The sequence below is a fragment of the Clytia hemisphaerica genome, unplaced genomic scaffold (genome assembly GCF_902728285.1).
Source record: "Clytia hemisphaerica strain Z4C2 unplaced genomic scaffold, Clytia hemisphaerica genome assembly, whole genome shotgun sequence".
Lineage (NCBI taxonomy): Eukaryota > Metazoa > Cnidaria > Hydrozoa > Leptothecata > Clytiidae > Clytia > Clytia hemisphaerica.
In genome coordinates this window covers 1,838,173-1,851,670 of record NW_027103968.1, presented here as the reverse complement: position 1 = coordinate 1,851,670, position 13,498 = coordinate 1,838,173, and the positions used below count along the sequence as shown (strand labels likewise).

Here is a 13,498-nt window from a genome sequence, read left to right as displayed (position 1 = left end):
GCTCCCGAAGGGAGCCTATGTTGCTTCACGAGGCCGTGCTGGGGATCGAGCTGGCGAAAAATTGTTCAAGAAAACGGGACGATGTAACCTAGTGACCGCATCTAAAAGATTGCCGTGTGGTGAGCTTCTAAGCTAGCTTCGACCGCGCGAACAGATATTTTGCGTTTTTGGCGCTCCAAAGTCATAGCTTAGAATACAACAACACCGCGTGAACAGAAATATTTAGCGTCTTTAGCGCTCCAAAGTCATAGCTTTATATACAACAAAAAGCAACGAAGCAACTTGGGACCAGTTGGTTTCAGAAAGTAGAAGGTATAATCCCATAGACTGTCCTGCAACTTTGATAGTAAGTATAATACTATTTTATCAAAAGTAATGTTTCAGATAGGATGTATGATTGAAAATTATTTTAAAGAATTTCTTTTTGCTTTGTATCCTTGCTTGTTGTATAATCAGGCATCATCAGTTACCAGTCGGGTGTTTAAGATAAAAACTGCAATTATTGCTCTTTTCGGAAATTATTGCCGAAAACGGCAATTTTTTTAACGATGAAATGCTGAATCAGCAAAATGTGTTGTCCTTTTAAGGGCAAAGATGTCAGAGGTGTTTGAAAATAGTAAAATTGCATCGAGAAAAAGGTTTTTCGGATTTTTAAAAGTGATTATTTCAATTTTTCGTTGCTCAATAACATGAAAAGTTCTAAAATAATAAGTTAAAAGATCCTGCATCGATGCCGAAACACAGCCAGAAAGAGATAACAAAACCCCTGTTGTAAATTTGTTTACATATGACCCGATTTTGCTATCTGCATTTCCAACAAAAACCAGTTGAAAACAAAACTAAACGAGGCACAGTGGGCCTGCTTATCGCGAGGGTGTCAAATACCACGTGTTCAATAATAAAATCAACTTTTATTGGCAAAAACGGCAATAATTGCCGAAAACGGCAATTTTCATTTATTTACTTTTTTATTTTTTTGCTGATTCAGCATTTCATCGTTAAAAAAATTGCCGTTTTGGGCAATAGTTTCCGAAAAGAGCAATAATTGCAGTTTTTATCTTAAACACCCGACTGGTTACTTGTTACTTTTGGGTAATTATTATCAGAAATTGGAAAAAACTTTGCATACCACCATTAAGGAACCTTCTGTTTATCTCCAGGCGATGTCAATTGAATTCAATTGATCCAAATTTTTGTAATTGAACCATCAAATTTTATCAAACAGAATCAAACTATAGGTGTTTGGTTACTGAACCTGATCGAAGACGACCCTGTCGAGCGAAAGAAATATTTCTATCCTCAGACAAACAAATTGCGCTGCCAGATAAGTGAACCACTCGGCTGGATAAGTGAACATATTGTCACGAGTTAACGCACGGTCGACTAAGTTCGCATGAAAGCGGGCAGAATAGGGATGGTGAAATAGACCTTTTTTCAAAGAGAACGTCCTGTTGAATAATTATGTAGTCCAGCCGTAAAAGCAATGATAGAGCCAAGCATAATTACTGTATCGTGCATATTGTAATAATTATGCATGGTTTTATCATTGTTTTTCCGCTGGACTACATAATTATTCAACAGGGTGGCCTCTTTGAAAAAAGGTCTATTGACGCCCGGTGTGATCGCCCAATTGTTTAAGTACGTCTCGCAGACCACGCGTTCAGTCCGGGGTAAGTCTCAAAAAGTAATGTTAAAATCCTCTGACACGCAACAAGAAAATCCCTGGACTCCAGGGAATCGGCAGGGTCGTTCGAACATAATTCAACTTTACCAGAATCTTTTAGTTTCGTGACTGTTCGACTTGGTTGCGGTAATGTAACACCTATCGTTTGATAATGTTAGATTAGATTGGTACCCGTGAAAAAGGGTAATTTGCATCATTTGAGGGAAACTTTACATTGCCTCCAAACTGCAGACCTTTCTTGGTCTGCACTTTGTCTAAGCTAAAATGTAAATTAAATGTTTTTGACTTTTGAATTTTTACAATTTTATTACCAGAAAGCTCTACTATTTGGAGGCGATACCAGTTTCCCTCCAGTGATTACCCTTTTTCACGGTAATCAAACAGTCTGATTGACATCACCTGGATATTTATTACAAATTATCTATTGACAGTTTCTTCTTCTCTATTCCTATTTCAGCTTTATGGTTTTGCCTTCCAGCCTTCGTTCAGTCACCATGACAAATACCATATTAACCATTAATTAAAGTAGTTTTACACGTTGGATGTACCATCAACTGCTTTAAAGCCAGATTGACATTATATGTTTTTACAAGGTCTGAATCGCTGCTTCAAATATGCTGAGTTTGCACAAAGATAGCAGCTGTTCAATCAATCATCAAACTTCATTTTAACATAACATTTTAATGACAAGAGAGTTTTGACTTCAAAATGTTGAACAAGAATTGGAATGAATTGTCTGCGTTTTTAATGGTTCTGTGCAATGTTTGTGCAATAGGACACCAAAACAGCAACCATTTTAACCGAACCTCCACAGAATCATCTTTTTTGTACTGTCCAAGAAACATGGATCTGTTTGTATGTTGTTGAAGAGGATGTGACGATGGAGAGAAAAAGCTGACCAGAAAGCAGTATGTCCCATGTTATCTCAAGTAATCCCATTTTAGAGCAGTTGACAGTACACAAACTTGACATTAACACTCCTTTTGTTGGAGAAATTCCTGAAGGATATTTCATGTTATGTTCCTGTTGTTTGGTTTATTTAGAATCATTTTGGTTTTGGAATGCTTCTGTACCCACTGTATTCTTTACAAAACAATATTACATTACGATATAGACAACAACTTAGCTGAAAATTATATCATTGTCAAAATATAGTTTTGGAAATTATAAATTCATGTTTTGATATGTTTGTTATTTTTATTTTTGTCATTGTTGTTTCAAAGAAAATGCTTTTGAGAAGAAAGTCATTCTAAATATTTCCTGAAGATTATTCCAAGACCCTGCCTATAAAACATGAAAAGCTTTGTAATTCAAGCTTTATAAGGTATCTATTAAAGAGACATGTTTAGTGCAAGCTATGGCTGAGAAAAATTGACTACTTTGCAATATCACTGTATTTCTGACAAAAATAAACACGGCATTTCGCCTTTTCTGAATTTCAATCAATCACTGTCAAATGCCTGTCATCGGGAGCATCAAAGCGAAAGCTACTTGCTAGTTATAAAAATATTAGCCCCTTTTTATGTTTCATCTTAATTTTATTCAGTATTTTCAACACTTGCTCTTCTTGAGATCAGATCTCTTATCTTCACCATATATAGTAATTGAACAATAATTTTCCTTTTGTTAGTTTAGTCATTAGTTTCGTCACTTAAAAAGAAGGATTGACGGCTTGAGTTTTGAAAACAGGGAAGAACAGTCCTTATTATATTATACTTATTTTATGTATTTTTCAGGGCTGAAATTCAGTCCCGCCTTTAAATTATTGCAGAGAAAACAAAACAACAAATCCCTAGGACTGCTAAAACATTTTCAGATTATTTAGGTGTTTAGAAATTATACTCTATTTATCTCAACAGGATTACTCCTGAATCTGTTCTTAAGTTGATCAATGAACTTGACGGACTTCAGGCTTCAGGCCCGTCCAGCATCCCAAATTCTTTCCTAAAGATGATAGCTCCTACAGCAAGCACTGTCCTTGCGCACATTTTTCTATCCATGAAGGAGTTTATCCAGACTGTTTGAAGAGAGCAACAGTCAAACCTCTACACAAAAAAGACTCTGAACTTGATGTTGGCAATTACAGGCCTATTTCTTTACTTTCTAATATGAATAAAATTTTTGAAAAAGTTCTACATTTTAGACTTTCTCGCTTCTTTAAAGATAATAATATTTTTTCATCTAAACAATTCGGCTTTAGGAAAGGCCACAGTACTAATCATGCTGTAGTTGCTCTCACTGAACTGGTAAGAAAAGCTTTGGACTCTGGACAGATTGCTGCAGGGGTTTTCATTGATTTAAAAAAAGCATTTGACACTTTTGATCACGATATCCTCCTTTGCAAACTTGAACAATATGGAATAAGAGGGCCTGCCCTAAATATTCTCAAATCATACCTATCAGGTCGAGAGCAATGTGTGGAAATCAGAAATACATCTTCAAAATACATACCGATAAGACATGGGGTGCCTCAGGGATCTGTCTTGGGTCCTTTACTTTTCATAATCTACATAAATGATCTCCAACTTTCTCTTGAAAATTCAACAGCCATTCACTTTGCAGACGATACAAGTCTGATCTGCTGCGACGAATCCATTAAACAGCTTAACAGAAAAGTTAATCGTGACCTTGCGCTCCTTGTTCACTGGTTAAGGGCAAAAAAAATCAGCTTGAATACATCGAAAACTGAACTTATTTTATTTCGATCGTCTAGAAATTCCTTCACAAAAAAACTTAATTTTAGACTTAGTGGACAGAAGCTGCTTCCCACAACAAAGGCTAAGTATCTAGGTATAATTCTTGATGAACACCTTTCATGGGACTATCAGGTTCAAGACCTAACTAAGAAACTTTCACGCACAGTAGGATTCCTGTCTAAATTGAGAGACTTTGTTGATTTTAAAACCCTTATATCTATTTACTACGCACTGTTTGAGTCCCATGTCAGCTATTGTCTTCAAACTCTTGGTTATATAACACAACAATCTCTTGAAAAAATCGAAGTTCTCCAAAACAAAGCTTTAAGAACCATTCACTTTAAGAAACCAAGACAATCTGCTCGTCCTCTGTTTATCAAATCTGCAATCCTACCCATCAGTAAACTTCTTAAGGTAAAAAATTGCCTCCTTGCGTTTGACTTTGTCAACAAAACAATACCTAACTATTTTTGTCTTGGTTTTCTTAGATTAACACCTAACCAGGAAGCAACACGTCAATCTTCTTTGCGTCTTGAACCCCCTACAACAACCACGGTAAGATATGGATCCCTTAGTGTAGCAACTCTAGTCACCAGGGACTGGAATGAACTCCACACTAAACTAAAAATCGCAGACTTTAAATCAATTTCTAAGTCTACCTTTAAGTCACACCTACAACGTTATCTATTAACTAAACTTGCTGAATCTTGATTCTGGCCTATCACCCCCCCCCTCCCGTCCAATAAATAACCCATTTTCTCTTCCTCGGTTTTCTCTCTTTCCATTTCTCACTCCTTCCTTCTTCCTTTTCTCTTCATATCTTCGTCTTCTGTTACCTTGTCTCGTTCAGAAACAGAACAGTACCATCTCCCTTTATAGCTACCTCTGCATTTGTTTGCACTTGTGAATACTAAACCTTAGGTTACTCCGAGTCCACTGGTTCTCTGAACTATTCTTCGTGTGTTTCCCTTCCGTTTTCTCATTCACTGACTACTAAACTAATTAGGGAAATATTACTTTACTTATTTTTATCAGCGCATAGTATTATTGGTACATAACTTGAGCTAACATTTTATTTGCATCGTTAAAAGAGACATGTACATATTTTATCTGTCACCCTGTATATAATCAACAGGAAAGTATAAACCGGTAAATATATTTATCTATCTATCTATCTATATATCTTTCTGTTTTCTGTCCAATGAGTTTGTTTTTAAAATTTGCCTCGCTATTTTAGATCTAAACTTAGTTTACAGGACAAAAAATTCATGGGAAGTTAAGACTATTCTGATTGTAAACATTGGATAATAGACCAATCAAATCACGGAATTAGCCATGATTGATAGCTTGCTTGTCTTAAATGACGGTGACGCTTTCTTGTACCTACCTTAACCAAAATATTTAAGCTGTCAAGTAGGGGCATGTTTTTTAGCCTTGCCCTTAAGGAAATAACTGAAGTATGCTCAAGTATGATTCAAGTATTCATTTAGTATGAGAAATTAGTTATGATTTTTTTCAAATGCAGACTTGCGAAAGCAGTCATTGATTACGCGTCGTTCTTCTGCTTTGGTAGTTCTAAAATTCAAAAAGCCCGCTGTTAGTGCTAAAAGAAATGAATCGCCGCGTGGGCGGTAATGTTCGGGAAAATAGCCGTCAAGACTAGAACGGCTCAGGAATGTGTCAGCTTTGAGAAGTGAAAATCATTCTGCAAAATAGTTGAAATGGAACATCAAAATCAAAACAAAATGAACATAGCATGTCGTTCTTTTCAGCTTCTGCTAGACAGGCTCATACATATGTAGAAATCTGTAAATATCAAACTAATCAAACGTGACTGAAAGTAAACTTACTTCTGGCAGACCCACATTTGTTATTTATCGTTCGTTTACACATTGATTCCGAATATCCCTCCGCTGGTTTGTCACCTTCAGCCTTTTTATATGGCCACTTTGTTGTTGTATAGGCTAAGATGAAAGAAATTTTGAAAGTTCAACTCAGGTAAGTCCATTTGATGATATATTTATATTAATTCCGCAAGTCTCATATAAAGGCAATGAATGTTAGGTGGAAAGGTCATAACTAACACGGGAGGTCGTCAGTAGTCCGACACTTTCTAGTCCGACAGTAAAAATATCCGACGTTGGCTTTGACAAATGCGTCAGTATTCCGACAACAATTTTGTCCGACAACGAGTCAAAAAAACATATAAAAAACGAAATATGAATCGCGGAAGAGGAGGCACATCTTTTATTTAAAAATCCAAAGTCCTGATTTTGAGATTAGGACCCTAAACCCGATTTTTCTTAAATTTTGGGAAGCTTGTTAGGATTAGGCTTTTGAGAGTCAAGAAATTGGATTTGGCTGTTTTTACGACCCTTCTTTAGTGATTTACAACCCTGATTGGTCCTTTATTTCTAATTATGTCAAAATGCCGCCAAAATTAGATTTTATTAAAATATTTTCTCAGTGAAAAACCCTTATTCAACATTCGACACTCTAAAATCTTTCGTTTTCGGACAAAAGTGACGTCGGAAAAAAAGACTTCCAAATTGTAAATTTATTTTACAGATTCGAACTATTTTACTGTCGGACTAGTGACATGCACCCACTAACACATGTGTGCATTGACACAAGGCCAACTTTATTTCATACCTATCAATTCTTTGATGATGAAGGGGTTCAACGCTGGTTTTGAGGTCTTTGTTTTTTTATTTTCCTTTCCTTCAGCTGAAGACCTGAAATGAGGTTGCAATGTTACATGTTAAAGAAAGAGATGTTAGTAAAATTAAACATTAGAGGCCGTTTGTAAAAAATTGTATGATTCCCATCATTTAACTCGGTAAGGCGGTTCAAAATTGTTCTATTTGCGTCACCCACCAGCATCAAATTTTCCGCTGATTTTCCGGTGCGGAGATGCGGAAAAAAATCTGGGAAAAGCAATTTGTTCTTTTAAAGTATAGCTTTTTTCTCAATTGCTCTGACGACCATCGAAAAAATGTTTTGCTCACGTTACCACCTGCCCCTGAGTTACTGGGGTGATTAAAAAAAAAACGGGAATGTTTTTGACCGCCCGCATTTTTAACACCCGTTGCAACGCGAACAGAGCATTTTTTCGATGCCCGCCTAAACATGGGTCGATCGGTAGCGAAATTCCAAAAATAGAGATAAATATAAAATTGATTTTGCTACGAAGTTTTTATTTTCATTGCCTTACAGACTGCCAAATTTTCAACATTTTTGTAGTTCATCAAAGGTTTTGAAAATTTTATTTTCAATTTTTTATTTTATCCTTGAATACACCTTTCCCGTAATTCAAACTTCTCAGAAATGGCCCCGGGAAATGTGCACTCCACCGTTGTGCATAAAATTGTTTGGGAGGTAAACGAACGCGTTATTGCCTGCAAGGGGTTAGGGAAAGTGGGTTTTCAGTTTCTAACTTTTGATAGCAATCTTCTTTTGGCAAAATATTTTCAGGGTGGCATAATATCATGAATAGATTGAACATACTAAAATTTGAGGGGATTTTGTTCGACAGAACTTAAGAAAAGCTCAAAAAACCAACTTTCCCTAAGGAAACGCAGGCAAAAACAGGATTGTTTACCTCCAGAGCCGAAACGGTGGAGAGCATCAAAATAATGCGCGCGCATTAGTTTTACAAATTACGGGAAAGGTGTATTCGAGCTTTTTGTGTCTTTTTATTTTCTATTTCGCATTTTTGTCAAGATGTAGTTTTTGCTGCCTTTTTAGGAGATTTTACAAACAAAATTCTAATTTTATTTTAATTTTTTTGCCGAACGACCCTCTTTTTTAGGTAGCTTGGCCCTTAAAATAACAAATTAAATTAGCCTCGCCAAAGAGGCAAAAATTTAATATTGAGGTGCTAGTTTAAATTGTGCATGGAAATGAAGAAAAGTACATAATCTTACATTGCCAACTCTTCTTTGGTGAATTTCATAGACAATAGCTCATTCACAAATGGTCTCCATTCCTTCGAATTTTTAGATGGGATCCTCAACTTCAAAATATCATCATCTGTCAACAATATGTGTGGTGTCCGTGGATGCAACTGTTTCATTGTATTATTTTGTCCAACGGTGAAAATCTCTTTTGAGGGTGGTGTCAACGTCTGCTGATATGATAGAAAATATCGAATAATTCAATTTTAACAGGGTAATGCCTTTTTCCATTATTGATTGTGCAAGCATGCTCGCCTGGTCTAAATTCTCAATAAATTTGGCAACAGAATCTGCATGCTCAATGTTTAATTTCAATCAAAAATTTAATTTGATGTGTTATTTTAGGGAATTTCGGCAAAGCGTGCATCATGTGACAGGTCTATTAGCTTTTAGACCTGACTTCGTTAGGGTAACACAAAAATTAGGTCAAAATAACTGTTTGATTTTTTATTTTACTAGAAAACTGGCAATTTGGTTCAATTGCTAAATTCAAAAGCTAATTCTAATTTTCGTAAACCTTTGAGATTTAAATTTCCCTTCCAAACATTTAATATTTCCCTATTGCCTCACTTTGTCCACTTGTCAAAACTGATGCTGAGGGCTCTTTGAATAATGGGCCATTCTATGATGGAATAAAGAAAGATATGAATTTAGAAGATGAGTGCTATATAAAATTTTTGACCTTTAAATTTCAATTTTACAAGATTAAATAAACCTTCAAAAATAATCTCCATATAGCCGTCATTAAGTAAGCCATTAAAGGTTTGGAATAATGCATATGAAAAAATGTACAGAGTTCTCACCTTAACTGTTGGAGGTGTAAATTTATTGACCAACTGGGTCAGTTGAGTGATCTTCTTTGGCTTAGATCCACTTGGTGTAACATTTCCACATTCCTGAAAGTTGATTTTAAGAATAGTTTTTGTGAATGTATTAGTATGGTGTCCAAAGCTACAGAATTTATTGAGCCAAATAGGAAATATCTCAGAAATCTATGAAGAACATTTTTTTAAAGTAAAATTTTTTTATTTTCAAATCTAAAGAATCTAGTAAGGTACATTATGGAAGTTAACTCAAGTATGTCCTAGTATTTCCTTTGTAAATTGAGACACAATCTCATGTTTCATGTTTTAAACTATCTCAATATGCAACTATCTTCTTACCGATGCGACATTGGGCAATACATCCTGCACCTTGAATGATTTACTTCGACTATCACTACTAATCACCTAGAAAAGAATTTTAGAAAAACCTTATTTGTATGTCCCTTTTTAAACCTGGAAAATCCCAAGTAAAAAAACGAATTTGTCCCAAATACAGTGTAACTTTTTTTCCCTTTGAAATTTGATCCTGTTTAAATTAGGTCCCCAACAAGATAACATTTCTTTTATTTTTTTAGTTTCTTACCGTACTGTTGTGGTTGGAACCAACATTGTTTATTGACTCCAGCGTTGAAATGATGTCAGGCACAAATATTGATTTGATTTGATGCAGTTGTTGATCTAGTATGTAAGTTATTTTAATTTGTAATTGCAAAGTTAAATATACATAACTAACTTAGCCTGTAACTGCCTTAAATATCACCATTGACCCAATTTAAAAGGCTATGCATCAATAAAAAACTTATTGGACAACCCTACCTCTGATTTGTATCTGCCTGGTCGCTTCTTCGAGCTCTCTTTTCAATCTCAAACAGTTTGAACATTCTTTGTCTATGAAATGTTAAGAAGACAACACGGTAAATTTTAAATTTGATTTCATAGTTGGCACAGAATTACTTTTGCAAATTGCCTAAAGTCAAATTAGTTGAAAAAATATGAGCACCACCTGTGGTGTCTGGCATGCTCTGGAATTTCAGCGTATATCAGAAAAATTTGAGTTATGACAGTGGGTGTTGATACTTTATTCTCGGAGATCCAGGATTACATTGATATCGTTTAGAAAAAGAAATATTGTGTTTTCTTCTTTTAAAATTATGTCGGTAAACTCAGATAGTGATTCAACAGCTTCAGGTAGCTCAGGTATTTCGGAGAAGGTGTTAGTAAAAACGTTATTGCCAAGCTCCATTGCACCAATATAGCCTGTTACCAGCTTACTAACATCAGAGACATCAAACCGAGCTAAATTTGAGTAAGCCGCAATTAACGAGATGAGAGAGCAAGCAATACTTCCATTTCGCCCGTTGATCGTTCCCTGTGCCAAGTCATCGTGAAGCAAAAAAATCCTCGTCTGATTGATCTGGGCTGTCAACTTCGTCGATGTCAGCTTCCTTGGGAGCAGCTTGTTCAGAATCTGGATGAGGATAAAAATGTAAATTGAGTGAGAAAGTTTCGTTAAATAGCTTGATTCCATCTTCCAGGTTTTGCTTTTTGACAATGATGGTTTCCCTGATCATCATCAATAAGCCTTTACTATAACTCTGAAATAAACATTATAATTAAAGCAGTGACTTTGTGAGTTTTGAATCCAATAAAATAATATATAAAAGTAACCAACTTACTAAAAACCATTAACATGAGTCAGCAGGCCGGATTAAACGCAAATCATAATTTCCTTGAATTTTGGGTCAAGTTTAAAAATAATTGATTCGGACGATAGATAACATAGATAAGAGCAATAGCATAGCATTGACGAAATCTTTGAAATAGGGTTCATGAAATATATGGCACATACGTCAGAGGCTGTGTCAAGAACTAAACATTTTTGAGATAGTTCTTTCAGCTTTGACTTTTGATAAGTGACAAAGGATGCAGCATCTCTCCTTAACAATTCTTCCTCACTCCTACGAATTAAAGATTTATTATGATAATTACGAACTACAGATTTGAGCTAATGTACGTCGAGCTGTACCTGAACCTGAATCTTTGAAAGAAAAATTTTGATTATAAAATGGTGACATTGGAAATCCTTCTAGAGAGTTACATTTTTCATCTCAGGGCGAATTTTCCTCCTCTCCACATGAAAAGATGTTAGATTAACTAAGGATACCAATCATATGTTTCTTATCATTGGCGACATGTCTTAAGGACAATTGAATAGGCAAAGGTAAAGTTAAAAACAAGATTCTCACAAGAAATGTCGAGTAACAACTTAAATTGACAATCCCAAGGGAAAAGACTTTCCAAAGAGATGAAATCGTTGCTAAATCTGAAAGAGACAAATTGTGTATTAAATTAAATATTATATATACCATGTAATTAAAAATAGAACGCGATTAAGCATATTCAACAAAAAGAAGTTTTCAAGCAAAAAAATTCAGCAGTAATTCTGCAGTCATTTCTATATCGGGTTGGTTCGGTTTTGAATCACACGAGTTTCAGTATGTCTGCATAAAAAAAATCCGTTTAGGAAATAAATAAACAACGTAAAACTCTAAAAAATCTAACGGTATGAATTTGAAATGAAAAATCATCCTAATATCATCATGTATCACGTACATACTTTGTTAATTTTTGAAGCAGACTTTCAAGTTTTTTGTGCATTGGGATTGTTTTCTGCGAAAGATAAAGCGTTGCTTGCATGTTGCTAAGAAAGAAAAAATGAGATTACAGATACACGAGATATATATGAATTGAAAACTAAAAGTTCAAACCATTTAAAAATCACCTTGTAGATGAAAAATCTTTAATGTAGATATAATTTAAAAAAAAATTCAATTACTAGCTTTCTTTTTCACTTTAGCTTTCCAGCTAACCAATTCGAAACGGAAGCGATCGATTGCTGTTCGTAGAGCTATAATGATGATTTTGTTTGAAGTTGTTTTCTCAAGTTCTGCTATCATTTCTGGCTTTAATTCGTCAGTAATATTTTCAAGAAGTTTATCCTGCGTACATTTCCTCTTCTTCAAAACATTAATATCGAGTAGGGACGAATCCGGCCAATCAATTTCATCCAGTCTTTGTTTGAGCATTGGCGATAAACCATCTTTATGTTTGGAGTTGGAGGGCAGAGATTTGAACAATATCAATAACTCTTGCTCTTTGGTTGCACTACTGTATCCTTCCTTGTTAACTGTGAAAAAAAAAATTTACAAATGACTATAATAATAAATTATGGACAATGAAGGATGTGATTATTTTCGAAAAGGAAAAATATGTCAGTTATTTTTAACTTACATCCACGAGCAGTAGCCTTAACTTCTTCAACGATTTCGTCAATCTCCTGGTTTGGATCCATGTTTAACCTCTTCGTCAAGTCTAGCAGCTGAGATCGAAAATCTTCCAGTTCCTTACATACCCAAAAATCAATTATAAACTTTATTATTATTATCATAAAGATTGAAAAAATACTTTAAAAGACCTTCGAGAATCGAGACTAATGCACTAAACATTAACAAATCAAAATAATTAATGATCAACCAGAATTTTGAGTGAGATTATGGTTTGACTGGTCAGAAATTAGAAAATTTATTGAGTTTGGATTAATGGATGGAATGACTCAAATGCAATAAAAGTTCAGTGAAAAGGGCTATCTTGCAATATATACAGTACTGAAACTGACGGATATTTATATTCCATGTGTCGGATATTACTTTGACGTCTTTTGCAAATAAACGTCTTTGTCGACATTTGCAAACATAACACGAACCATAAACATGTAACATTTTATAACATACATTACAGACATTACACATACTGTATTGTAGTAACCTAAATGTATGTTATAGAGAAAATTGACATACTGGCAGTCCAAGTAGTCGAGGTATTTGAAACATATATACCGGGTGACCCACGAAAAAGTTCGGACCTTTCTCGGCGTCTTGAGGCCGAACAAATGTCCCAAAGTGCTCGGAATTTTGGTATTTAAAAAGTAGATATCCTAACTTAAAATTTGAGCTATCACTTTTTAAATTTGACCAACTAGTTCTCTACTTATGACCTTTTAAACTCAAAATTCACTTTTCGGAAAGTGTAAAAAACACGTAAAAAAGAGGTATTAAATTAATGCAATCAATTAGAAAATCTCTTATAAATTGACTTATTTAACGAGTTTTATGACATTAATAATTATTAAAAACACCTTTTAAAGTAGTTTTTGTTTAAACCAAGACTAGTTTTTTTATCAAAATTGGCACTTTCAAGGAATTTTCTCAAAAACTGTATATCAAAAACGTCTAAAAATACCTAATTTGATACCCCTTTTTTACCTGTTTTTTACACTTT

General features: G+C 34.7%; 1 protein-coding gene and 1 long non-coding RNA gene across 2 annotated transcripts; one reads left to right on the top strand and one right to left on the bottom strand.

Moving 5' to 3' along the window:
* LOC136810489 (uncharacterized) lies at positions 1–2,938 on the top strand. The gene is made up of 2 exons (XR_010847113.1): positions 1–346; positions 2,142–2,938. It is a non-coding gene; the product is annotated as an uncharacterized lncRNA (long non-coding RNA).
* An 8,843-nt stretch (positions 2,939–11,781) lies between these two features.
* Positions 11,782–12,512, bottom strand: LOC136810537 (uncharacterized). The gene is made up of 3 exons (XM_067067103.1): positions 12,452–12,512; positions 11,997–12,347; positions 11,782–11,861 (listed from the first exon to the last, which is right to left on the bottom strand). The coding sequence occupies exons 1-3, from the start codon at positions 12,510–12,512 to the stop codon at positions 11,782–11,784; spliced, it is 492 nt and encodes a 163-aa protein (XP_066923204.1).
* Positions 12,513–13,498: the final 986 nt, after the last annotated feature.